At 27.1% G+C, this 13353-nt stretch overlaps 1 protein-coding gene across 3 annotated transcripts in view; it reads left to right on the top strand.

Moving 5' to 3' along the window:
• Positions 1 to 11375, top strand: part of LOC129958832 (splicing factor 3B subunit 3-like) — a 104338-nt gene extending 92963 nt beyond the window's left edge. Inside the window, exons 26-28 of one of the 3 annotated variants that reach the window (XM_056071544.1) lie at positions 1132 to 1254; positions 7119 to 7214; positions 10139 to 11375. In XM_056071544.1, the coding sequence (XP_055927519.1) occupies positions 1132 to 1254; positions 7119 to 7214; positions 10139 to 10195 (276 nt within the window). In that variant the 3' untranslated portion in view covers positions 10196 to 11375. Of the gene's footprint in view, positions 1 to 1131; positions 1255 to 2415; positions 2598 to 6286; positions 6615 to 7118; positions 7215 to 10138 lie in introns of those variants that run through there. The other 2 variants (XM_056071542.1, XM_056071545.1) reach the window with 2 other exon arrangements.
• Positions 11376 to 13353: the final 1978 nt, after the last annotated feature.

The raw sequence follows: 13353 nt of genomic DNA, 5'->3' as shown, positions 1-13353 counted from the left end.
TCAAAGATATTCACTGAGAATATTGGAAAACAATATTCTCAGGGAGTCACAAGAATGGTTTGCCATGAAATCACACTTTTTTTTTTTTTTCTATAATATATGGTGTTTTTGATGAACTTGGTTTTCCTGTATACTTATCGTCTTTAGAATATTTCTTCTGTCTAAAAGACATCTGTGTCATAGGGAAGCATTAGATCTATTTAAACAAACCTTCTGTAAAGTTGTTTCTTTCAATGTTACATTTTACTGGCACTTTTTCCAAGACCTGCTTGAAGTTTACTTACAATTTTATTCCATTTTGAAAATTAAATATGAAAAATCTTGCACTTTTCTAAAAAATATCCATATGGTATGAGATTATAGAAAATGCATTGAGATTGTGGCAGCACATTAACTAATAGTTAAAGAGCATTCAGCATGTACAATAATGCCTATAAAATTAAAATCCATCACTTGTCTTAAAAAATCTTGGCCACGCTGTGTACAGTGAATTTAATCTTGATGGTTATTCTATAAATATTTTGTATTAAATTAAAATTTCAATCAGTTTATTTCTTAGAATGATGCTAGAATTTTTCAGGTAATTTCTTTTAATACCGGACATAAATAAAAAGATAATTAGTAAAGTGGCAATTTCACTTGCATTGATAAATTTTGGGATTGTTAAACATTTTTTGTGTATTAGAAGTTTCCCCTATTTTTGTTAATTCAAATTCTGTTGTTTTCCATAAATGCTCTATTAAATCACTATGAACATTCTAAGTTTTAGAATCATTAATGCATAAAATTATGAATATGTTTCAGATATTAACTGCCATACAAAACATTTTTACACCAGTCATTGTGTCTGTATCTAGCATTCTGTTATCACATATTGTTTCTGAGAAATAAAATTTAAAACAAATATGTGGCAGTACTTGTATCCGAACTTTCAAAGAATTAATAAATGTCAACTTAATTAACCTTCCTGATGCTTGTAAGAAATAATGTATAGATAACAGTTATTCTGTTTATGTATTTTTTTTCTTATTGTAAATAATAAAGCAATATTGTTAGTTTTGTACATTAGTATTCAAAGCTGCATGAACTGACAGCTGTTAATTAGCATGAAGTAATTATTTATCTTTATAGAATGTAAGATTTTTGGACTCAGTGTATAAAGCTATGTTGGCGACGACAAAAGGAGTTGAGAGAAGCAGCACCGATTTTCTTTGCTCACATGCAAAGTTTCGTTCACAGTATTATCAATGCCAGGTAAGTTTATGGATATCTGTGCAAGGTAAAGATGATCTATTTTATATTTAATCTGAGAGTGCAAAAAATAGAATTTTAAAATATTGTCAAGATTAATATATACCCCTTATTAAAATAATCTTATTCATGTTTATGACAGTTCAATTTCTATCTTAAATTCAGGGTGGCCTGCTGACCGGGAATCGCCAGGGAATTCTGGAAGATCAGGAAAAGTTAGGGAAATTTATTGTAAAACTGGAAAAATTTTTATAAATCGGTATTTTTTATCGAACAGATTATTCGCTGGTATTATTTCATATGAAACAGCATTGGCAACTAATGAAAATCAAACTTTTACTGATAGTGTAAAACAGACTATGGAATAGGAAGATTAACCACCATATCTAATTCATTGCATAATGTTTAAATATATAATATTTTTGCCGAAAGTTTTTGTTTGCTTTTTTCAGAATGACAAGTTATTGACATAATCAGTGAAAATAGTTTTGCGTACTATGGGAAAAGGCAGCCTAACGAAAGCCCAACTCTTGTTACTGTTATGATTTTAAGCTTTAATGAGTCTTTTTTATTTAAAAAATATATGGAGCTATCCTACCCCCTTTTTTCCATCGAATGTCAAATCGATCTTATCACATGTTACAAGAGCAAAAGTATGAATTTTGGGTATCAGTATTCAAAACTGATTGTAAAATATTGACCCATTATTGTAATTCCATATAAATTTATTTTAATTAAATAAAAATTTTGCAACAATTATTTTCTCCCCTCTGCTTGGAGGTCTTGGAACATTATGAACACAGATTACTAAATTCTTCATATGAATGGATATAAAGGACAACATGAAATTAATGTTAATATTTTATTAATAATAATGCTAATATTTTCTTATAACTTTTTTAAAAAATTTGTGTGTGTGTGTGTTTTTTAATTTACCATACATTCAACAAAATGCTCTATAATCTTAAAATAATATTGAACGAGAAATTAATTTGTTTGATACATTGTAGATACAAATGCCTCTTGTAATTTTTTCCAAAAATTTTTAATAAAGAGAAGGGTAGTATTTTTCTTATATGGTTTCTTGCCACAAAAATTTACAAAATTCATTCATTCTATCTTTTTTGAGACTTATACCTTTAAAACATTTTTCTTTTTATGCAGTAAAGAAAAAAAATTGATGAGGACCAGTTTTCTACATTTTTCTCTATTTTATGGGTTAAGCATTGAGCCAGCATACAAGCGATTTTTAAAAAAATTATTATTATTATATTTGGTAAGCTAAAAGTCGATGCAATTTTGATTTTATTGATGAATTTTTCTTATTTCGATACAGAGATTTCATTTTGTATTTGTAAATGATTTTTTTTTTTTTTTTTCTGTTTGTGAAATTATTTTTCAGTTCTATTGGCATGATGGTAAACAGTATGGATAGGGGAGACCCCTCTGGATAAAAACAAATCATTTCATTCTTAAGCACTCCATCAATGTGCATATATTTTTTTACTGCTTTTTACTTGAGTAAATTTGACAAACAGTTCTGAGATATGACTGGTTGGCTAAAAGTCGGAATAGGCATGTATCTTCTAGTGTTGGTTAATATATTTGCAATAAAAAAAGCGAAGAATTTAACATAATTGAAGCTTATCTGAAATTCAATTAGTGAAGGTGATGGGAGTTTTTTTCGTAGAATTAAATTATATTTTATATTTTTTTTTAGTAAAAAAGTCGAACAAGTTTTCAAATAAAAGTAAGAAGATATTGTGCAATAATTAAAGAGAATAAAATAAAGTAACATTGTTCTAAAGATATTAGAAACATCCAAAAAATGTCAGGGAAATTTCTTAAAAAGCCTGAAAATATCAAGGAAATTCAAACAGCAGAAATTCTGGCCACCCTGTAATTGTAATCAGGCAAAATATTAATTTTTTGAAATTTATATTTTATTTTTATAAATTTTTATTTAAAAATAATTCTGTCCAAGGAACTAAAAAATTCTGCTTAAAATCGCTTTGAAAATAAATTTCCTTTTTATCATGTGAGAACGTGATGTTGTTTTGGTTTCAGGTTTTTAGAGCCACAAAATGCCTTGGCAGAAAATTGGTGATTTATCGGTTTTAAGGCAGCATTTTTTCGCTTTGAAGCTTATTTGAAAATGATGAGGAAGGTAGTCACATTTGGCGACTTATCGCCAACAAAAAGTTACAACTTGGCGTGAATGTCCGCCATGTATCTGTTCTCCTGTCTGGCCAATAAAGGGATGGGTCGTAAGAAGTAATGGTATTTGTCAATTGTAACGGCGACCAAAAAGTGCCAAGAAAAAATTGCGCCAATTTGGAGATTTCAATCGTTAAACTATATACCATGGGATTCCCACATTTAAAATTTTTCATAATAAATAATAACAATTCATAAAAATAATTCATAAATAATATTATTTTTTAGTTATTCATGAGGTTTTATTTGTTTTTCTTTAAATCCCCTGTAAAATTTCTTTAATTTCATTTTAATACAGTATGAAGTCTAAGTAATATATTATTTTTACTCTCATATCATAATGATTTATATTTTGAAAATAAAAGTGGTAGGTTGATAACTATTAGTTTTATTGCAATCCATGAATAAAATTATGGATTGTTTATACTTACTTTTGGAGTTGCTTAGTTTTTAACTAAAAATTATCCTTTTAAGAAAAAAATGTGATGATGTCTGAAAAGTGATTTTGTAGATTCTTCATGTGACTTGTTTCATAAGGTTTTATCAAGTTTTGATGGATAAAAGCATTTACTTAATCTTTAATTACATAAAATATATAAATCTGTATACATCAAAAATTTGGAAAAATAAAAATAATCGACTGTCTAATACAGGGTGGCGATAGAACCAGGAACTTTTCAGGAGAAAGTCAGTAAATTTTATCAATCGGGAAGAATCGGAGATATTCGTAAAAATATCCAAAACTCATGGAAAATTGTGCTCGACAGCATTTCGCGCCAAACTTGTGCGCAATCGGCAATTTCACGTTATTATTTCTCTACGTACGAAGCCTAATGTCGCAAAAAAGATCACAAAACAGCAACCCAAGATAGCTTTCTTTCAAGGGTATGGTGATTTTTTGGAATTTCATTCTCTTAAGAAGAGCAATAATCTAATGACTGCTGCTAACAGCAACCCTAATGAAATTATCGGAAAGACCGGTTTTCACTTTTCAAAAAGCAGAGTGCGAATAAATTATAGTTCAACCTCTTCTCAATTCAAAACTTGCAATGATGCCATATTTTTATTAAAGATTATAAGGATACTTTCCCATTGCAACAGTATTGTTGAGAAAGGGTTTTCAATCAATGAAGATTGTTTATGGCTGAATATGAAAGAACACACATTCATTGCAAAAAAGAATTGTTTATGACAGTATTTAAGCAAAAAGTAGAAAAGTTTTGAAGTGTAAAACAAGTGATTTTAATTGTGAGGAATTCATGATCTAAATATGAAGAAAATAAAGGAAGGGAAGCAATTATGTGAAAATTTGAAAAGGAAGAAAGGAAAGTTGAGTATTAGCTCAAACAATCAAAAGCAGTAATAATAATAATTCTTGGGGCAGTTCAAAAAGAGACTTTAAGAGTTAAGGAGGAAATTGTAAACCTCAAATTTTTGTCAAACTAAGGTTTTAGAACTTTTTAATTCACTTAAAGCAGGAATGGCTGTTTTAAACCAAATGTTTTTTTTATTAGTACCCTAATAATTGATATTTTGATTTTGAAATTATAATTGTTAATTGTTTGTAAATTTTTTACATTCTAATTGTAATATATAAGCCTTAGTTAATTTTTAGTTATTATCTTTAAATTAGTGTTTTACATCTAGTATTGTTTGTAATAAAAATGAAAGTAAAATACTTTTATTCATTTATAAAAGCATAAGATTTTGATTAGAGGAAATAATTTATGATATGTGAAAGAAGATTGGAAGCAATATTTAGTAGTCTCATTTGTTTAAATCTGCTAAATTATATATTATTAGATGTGTACAATCATACTGTTTTTATAATTCTGCTACAGCAGCTAATTAGTTCTTGAATTGTTTTAAAGTTTTGAACAAAGATCATAATCATCTTTGCTATTAAAATTATTTGTGTTGCAAAGAGTAATAATGTACTAATAAGAGTAATAATGTACTAATGTAATTCATCGTACGCATAAAGTGGTTCTGAGTATGGAGAAAGGCAGGAAACTAATGTAATTATTAGCTGCAATTCAGATAAATGTTGCATGTGTAGTCAGAGAATCTATTTTTTGCACTTTTCTTGATTTTTGGAAGATTTGGAAGTTTCAAATTTGTTAAAAATTAATTTCATATAATTCATTTTAATTCAAATTTGTTTCATAGTAATTTCTTTTCAATGAATCTTTTTTCTGAATAGTAAATTAATAAATATTTATATTTTGGAGTAACAGTCTATGGAAGTGATAACTCAAATGAAGGTAAGTGGGGAAAATGGTATGAGAAATTATTTTACTTGCAAAATCATTTTATGTATTTGCATAAGATATTTATTGCATGCAATTGTTGAAGTAAAACATAATAGTTAATAAAGCTAATGGATAGGAACTGTAATAAAGAAATCTATCATTATAAAAGATATAAATGATTAAAATCATAGAAGCCTAATATTATAATTCAGTATTTCCTCTGCCGCTTTTGAAGGGATCTGATGGTTTGTATAATATATTCCTCAGCTGTTGGAGAATCATTTTGTGTTGATACACTGTACGTTTTTAAAATAATGGGACAAATCTTGAGTTTGGCATAGGCAAATCTGAAGGATAAGCAGGCTTACAAAAACAAATCTACAGTTCTGCAATTGAACATAGGATTGCAAATGCAAAGGGTGTGCTGCAGGTAGTTTTTTATCGATAAAAAAAAAAAAGATTCACCACCTTAAATATTGAATATAAATTAAATTGAATGCAAATATAAAGTAACATTTTCACTCAATTGATCTAAATCTATCAAAATTCCATTGTTGTTCTTTCAGAATTTTCAGTATTCAGGAAAATTGCAGTGGGACATTGTATGCTTCTATTCATTAATCCTAGAAGTACCAATATCTTTCTGGGCACATTCGTTGTGTTCTTTGATTTGTAAAGAGAAGGTGCCTTCAGAAGAGCAGTATCTCCTTTCTTCTGAGACAATAGATGGGGCATTTAAAATTTCCCTGCTGTTGTTTCTAGAAAGAAAATTTTTCTGTTGAAATTTTTTCATGAGCTTGAAATTTGAATTAATATTCAAATGAAAAATGAAACATAATAATTAATTTAAAAAATTGTATTATTAATTTTTTTTTCAGAAGTACAAATATAATATCTCTGCATGTGTACTTTTACTTTTTTTTTTTTTCTGTTTAGCCATAACTGAAAAGTTTTTATAAAGTATAAGGAATATGAAAAAAGAAAAGAGGGAAACTTTAATAAAAGTTTTCCTTAGTAAAAAAAAACAAAATGTTATATTTTTAAATCATCAAAATTATTTAGATTAGACATAAATTTTAAGTTAAATTGTTAGGCATTTCTGCCCAATGTAGAATAGATTATGAACCTTGCAATTTCTGTTCATGGATTGCTAGTGTCTTTTATTATTATATCTAGATAGGTATTTTTTTATTAGAGTTAAAATATTTGTTTTAAAAATGAGCTGTGAATATATTGTATTAAGATATTGTCTGTCTCAACAATGTGTGAATTCATTGAATTCTCAGGAATGGTCTTATTTATTTTAGACAAACATATTCGATTAAATACATCTTAACTTAAATGTAAATTCTGCAATTGCTGTTAGCAAGTAAGTGCAAAAAATTTATATTTTTGTAGAATGTAATTGATGGAGATTATCTTGGTCATTTTGTAAAATTGGACAAAGGACTTCGATGTTATGTTAAAAATCAAGTCGGAAAAACCCCTCAAGAGGTATAGTATTCCTTTTTTTTTTTTTTTTTTTTTATCTTGTCTGTGCTAGGATATCTTTCTGGATAATTTCTCTAAATGAATTAGATGATTTAATGTGGATTTTCAAATCAGTTTCTTAAGATATTTTGACAATTTATTCAAAAATTCCAAATTCCTTTGCTAACAATAATAAAAATAATCAAGATAGATATAAAAAAAATGAAATTTTAACCCGATCCTTGGAGCCGTTGCTGAAATGAAGTTATTTTTGTAATACTTTTTTATTTCATTGCTTTTTATAAATGCTATGTCAATGATCATTAAAAAGGCTTTGAGAACAGGAATTGTATCTTTTGAAACTTTTTTGTAATATTCATATTGTATTTTTTAGCACATAAAGCTAAAGAGTCCTTGGTTATTTTAGACAAACTCTTTCTTTTGATTGCTTAGAATCCAGAGCCTAAATTTTTGAAAATAGGAACATTGTTGCATGACTAGCTAAGCATGCAGTTAGATTTAACAGCTGTTGAAAATTACAATTAGGCTTCTCATCACAAACACAGTTACAACTGTTGTCATTCATTTATAGTTTATTGGAAATTTCTTCAATACATAAGTGGCATAGGAACCATGATGTTAATTCAACGAAAATTATGAAATAAAGTAAATGGGGGCAAATGAATCCTGTAGCTCATTGTTTAAGGAAGTTTGTATTTGTCTTAACGACTAGTTATGAAATGTTAAACCATTATATTACCAATATATTCTAGACAAAATTTAGCTTTGTTAGGCTTTCTTAACATGTAAAGGGCATGACTACATTAAAAACATTAGTGGGGGTTGCCTTTTGATAAAGCAGCTTAGTATTACTAGATTCATTTCCTTGATTCAGTATTGATTTATTTTCTAGGCAGATTCAAATAAAGAATAAATCATCCTTCATACCACTTGTATTATCAACCATACAAAATTTAGGATTTTATAATTTAAAGACAGTGATCATCATTAGAATGAATTTAACTTCTTTCATAAGATTTTTGATTTGCATCTTATTCAAAACTTGCCTCTATATTATGAGAAATTTTATTCAAAACCAAGTGTGAAAAGGTACAGCAAAGGGAAAAACATTCTTTAAATGAGATACATTGATGTACCAATACTCAAAATCTGTGGATAAATATTTGTAAAGGGAAATTTGCTTGAATTTTTTAAAAGACAAGTTCAATACAAATTTTTAAAATCTTGATAATACTCATTTTCTGTTGATTCTCAAAACATTTTAGTTACATGTGCTTCATTTCATATCCTAACTGTGTGAGAGAAGCTTAAAATATTCAAGTCAATGTGGATCAAAATGAAATAAGGTGTTTTAAATTAGGATATGAATATTAAAATCCTTATTCAACTTTTTGCATCATACAGAAGCATTCTAAAATTTGAGAAATGAGATTCATTCTTGCTCAAATAAAGGTTGTTATATTTATCTTTACACAGTGCACTTAAATTCAAACTAAGAGTTGTAGAAATTATGTTGACTGTAGCATAGAACCCATACATTGTCACCTGAATTTAATTCCAATAGCCCTTGTGACAAATCTTATAATCAATAATTAATCAATGATCTCGAATATTACAGCAGACAGAGGTAAAAGTCATTTGTAGAAATAAGGGGTTACATTGGATTAATATAAAATGATCCTCTAATCTTATAAGTAATTTTGAAACACATATTCCATGTTACTCACATTATTATAATTACTGAATTAATTCTATATTTTATGTTTTTCTTTATAATATCTTGTTTCTGTACATGTTCTTTATTGATATGTTGGTTTAATTTGTAACTGACTAAAATTATTCATTTCTTCAGTCATATTTTCTTATTTAGTTGTAAAAGTAATCATATGCTAAAGAATCTAAATTTTGGGGTTTCTAGTAAATTTAATGGCGTACTCTTTAGCCCTTTTCCCAACTAGTTTAGTTTTTCACTATTAAATCACTATGTTCCAAGATTTGCTGATAGGGATGTTGTAAGTGGTTTTAATAATAATTCATAGTCAACTTCACCTTCAAAGTTCACTTTTAGAACTTTATGGAGGAATATATTCACTTTTAGATGTATATTTCAATTGTATCCATAAATATTATGTATGTATTAAGAATAAAAAACATAAATAAGAGTTTAAAGGTTATTCTACTGAATATTCATTCAGAATATCATAATCTAAAGCTGTCTTTACAAAATTGTAGAAATCAAACTATTTTGTAAATTTTTCAGACACAAATCTTTATGATGAATTTGGTCATTTTCATAATATGTGCACGTTTACAAGATGATATTGATAATGGATTTCCAACTAGGTTTATGTGGATTAAAATATTTTATTAATGTACTTACTAAAGAAATTAATTTGTAAAAAATGCAAATTTTGTAAATATTAGGATATTAACACTGAATTTTGAAATAGATAGGCCGGGCTGTTACCTGTTTCACGATATTCACTGAATTATTATAGCATTTATAAACATCAGGTGTCTGTTTAAATATTGTACACAAACTTTGATGACATTGCCATGAGTCCTAAAAATTAAAACATATGATTTTTCACTTCTTTACTAAAATAAAAAAAAATAAGCACAATTTAATCATTAATATATTCAGTTGAAAGTGACTTGAAATGTCAAACTAGATCAATTAGTTTATATATTAAAAAAGCTTCATAATGTGCTCTGCCTAGGATTGCAAATGTGTGCAAAAGAAAGCATCTAACTGTTCTAAAGTTAAGCATTAATTTTTTTTTAGCTTATACAGTGGAGAGTCAAATATGTTATTGTATTGAAGATATGTATTAGAATAGTATTGTTTGCACATAACACCTGTTATAAACTTATTGTAGCTGAAACTTCTCTTTAATGAAATATTTTTTCTTATTTTTACCTTGCAGATATTGGCTAAAATTGAAAGCACAAGAAGAGATTGTTTGCTAGATTTTTTATTTTAAATGTTATCAATTCTGATTTTAAAGCAATTATGTTTTAATATTACTTTTAAACAATATTAGTTGTCTCTGTTCACGCATTAATGTGCTGTCCTTTTTCAGCATATTTATTTTATCTCTTTATTCTATGAATGAAATAAAAGGAAATATATATATATCATTTCAACTTCTCTATTCATTTTGTAAGACTTTCTTGCACAAACTCTATGCTCTGGTTTTTCAAACTTGTCATTAGTGGTGTAAAGTTTTGAATTAATCAATTACTCGTAAAATGCTATCTGACAGGAATGAGTGTGAAGAAATTGTCAGTTGTTTATTCAGAAGGGAACATATTATTTGTCTGTTAAAATAATACTCAAATAGTGCAAATCAAGAGTTAAAATATTCACATTATTCAGTTAAAAATTATTTTCTGTTTTCAACTAATAAAAAATTAACTCCTGAATTATTACAAAACTTTCATTAAAACATTTCTTCAGTATTTTTCCTGCTGAGAGAATTCTATGATGAGAAGATGAGATCTGCAAGTAAATGGATTCTTGCTTCACTACTATATAAGCAGGGATGTGAGATTAAATTACCTCCATTCAAATGTCAGAACATACCTTTTATGATTGTGTTGGGCCTTGACATAAGATGGCCCTTAGGATGCTATCCTCAATTTTCACCATTTCCATATAACCAAGGACAATGGGATAATTCCTTCATGGTGTATATGAGCTAAAATTGAAATCATTGCAACACATATTCATAGCAGAAGTTGTCACATATTAAATCAGTTGTTAAAAGTTGTATAAACTTGTATGGGGAAAAAAAAGATTCATTTAATATTAGCAGTTGGCAGAATCCTGACAAAAAAATCTTTCTGCTGTCTGCAACTTTATTTTAAAGAGAGAAAAATCTGTAGCATTATAGAATTTCAAAATTTCTTGAAAGATTTCTAATAATCCCAAGTAATTTTTAATAATTACAATTCTTTTCATAAGTGTTAATATTTTTTAAGAAGTATATAAACTTTAAGTAAATATTTTAAGTGGCAATTCAAATATTTAATGGCAACATAAAATAGAAAAGTAGCCATTTTGAATGGTAATTTAAACCTCCTGCCATCATTAAAAGCAATATTCCAAATTTTGAATAAATTTTTAAGTAGTAAAAACCTTTAAATAGTTTTTAAGTTAAAGAGACATTATTCCATATTAATATGGTAAAAGAAATCATTTTTAAATATCTTTGTTTTCTGTATTTTGGTATTTTAAATTCATTTACAAATAAATTTGGGTTGTAAGTTTTTGACTAGTTTAATTAAAAACATAGTTTTTATTTAATAAATTATCAAGAAATCTTCACTAAAGTCTTCCTTGTACTACATAGCTTTTGTGATGAAAATCCGAAAATCAATTTATTTATTTAGATTTTTATAATATACAAAACTTTTTTTATCATTCCTGTTTTATTTAAATGGATTTTTTTATTACAATTCAGAATAAAGTGCTGGTGTGCACAAATTATAATTTTTTTTTTTAAATTGAAAAAGAAAATTTGATCTAATATTCCACATAATTGGCTGTGACTTATATTTTTATAAAGAATATACATTATAAAATGGTCTGCAGTTTGACTCATTACTATTACTCATTTTCAGTGAAAGTATGTATAGGGTTTAGGAATGTCTGGAGTCCATTTTCAAAATGTGCCTTGACTCGTGATGTATATACTCAGGGGCCAGATGTATACACTCGATATTGAGATATAAATATAGGCACATAGACTCTGTTACTGTTCATAAGAATTGACTGCTGTACTCAGTGTAAATAAAATTTATCGGTTTATTAAAAATATAAATAAATGATTAATAGTTTCCTTACTCTTTCTAAATTATAAGTTTTTTTTTTTCCCCTTCCATATCATCTAAAAGTGTAATAAATTATGTGCTGTATTATGAGTGAAAAATTTGTGATTCTCATTAATTATAAAAGTACAATTTTCTAATAGTTTAATGTCCATATTATGTCTCGGGTAAGATTGTCTACTTTTGTCGCTGGTTCTGTGTTATTATTTTTTTTTTTCTTTTAGAAAAGTAAATGCTGTTGTGAGCAATTAAATACCAAAAATACTGATTTCCTCCAAATTCTCCTAATACTTAGGCCGTAGCCATAAACCTATTCCTTGATTTTGTTTCCGTCAATATCTGCACATTTTGGTAAATTTTATCATTATGTTTCCGAAAATAATATTGCAATTAAAAATATTTCTAGAGATTATGAAATCAAACTATCTATTTTCCCCCCATAGAAACATATTATTTTCAACCTTTTAAAGCAATTTGTTTTTTCAGAATATTTTTTCCCCCCTATTAGACAAAGTAATTTTAGATTGCTTAGACTTTGATAACAGATAAATGCCTTCATTTTTAAAGATGACAAACTTTGAGTTCACTTTTATAGTTTTTATGTCATAAAATTTGGACTTCAAACATATTTATTTTTTTCAATAGGAGTAGCTCATTTTAATTTCCAAAAGAAGAAATGGGGGAGGGGGACTTGATGAATGAGGTTTGAAAAACTGTTTACAAGGCTTGGTTTGGTTCAACCAGTTTTAATAGGCTTTTAAATTAATAGTGTATTGAATCATCTGAATTTTTCAGATTTTATATCAATATTTTGTTTACATTCTAAAATTATGAAGACCTATGAGACTTTTTTTTAAATAATTATTTATTTCATTTATTGACTCTATAGTACCATTAAAAGCATAGTGGTGAATTTTCATTAGTAAGTATGCTTTCAAACAATTCAGAATTTTTAAGTAATGATTTACCTGATTATCTGGTAAAATTGGAGAACAGAAAAGGTAGGTAAATTGTAAATTACGCTTTGAAATGTTTGGACGACTTGAGTCTCATTTATGTCCTAATTTTCAGGTAATAAATGTTTATATAAAGTGTTTGCAGCTACTCTTTTGCATAACCTATTATTATCCCTTAATTCTGCATATGTATTCACTTTGGTATCCCCCCCTCTAATTTTATGATAATTCAAACATTGAAAGAAGATGCAGAAGTAATCACTGTATATATTTTTATTGTTAAAAATGAGTAAGTCATGATCAATCTTTAATTTTATACATTGATATTTACTATCATGAATTGCCAAAATAAC

This window comes from Argiope bruennichi, chromosome X1 (assembly GCF_947563725.1).
Source record: "Argiope bruennichi chromosome X1, qqArgBrue1.1, whole genome shotgun sequence".
Classification (NCBI taxonomy): domain Eukaryota; kingdom Metazoa; phylum Arthropoda; class Arachnida; order Araneae; family Araneidae; genus Argiope; species Argiope bruennichi.
The sequence above is the reverse complement of the archived record's forward strand: the minus strand, read 5'-3'. Positions and strand labels throughout refer to the sequence as shown.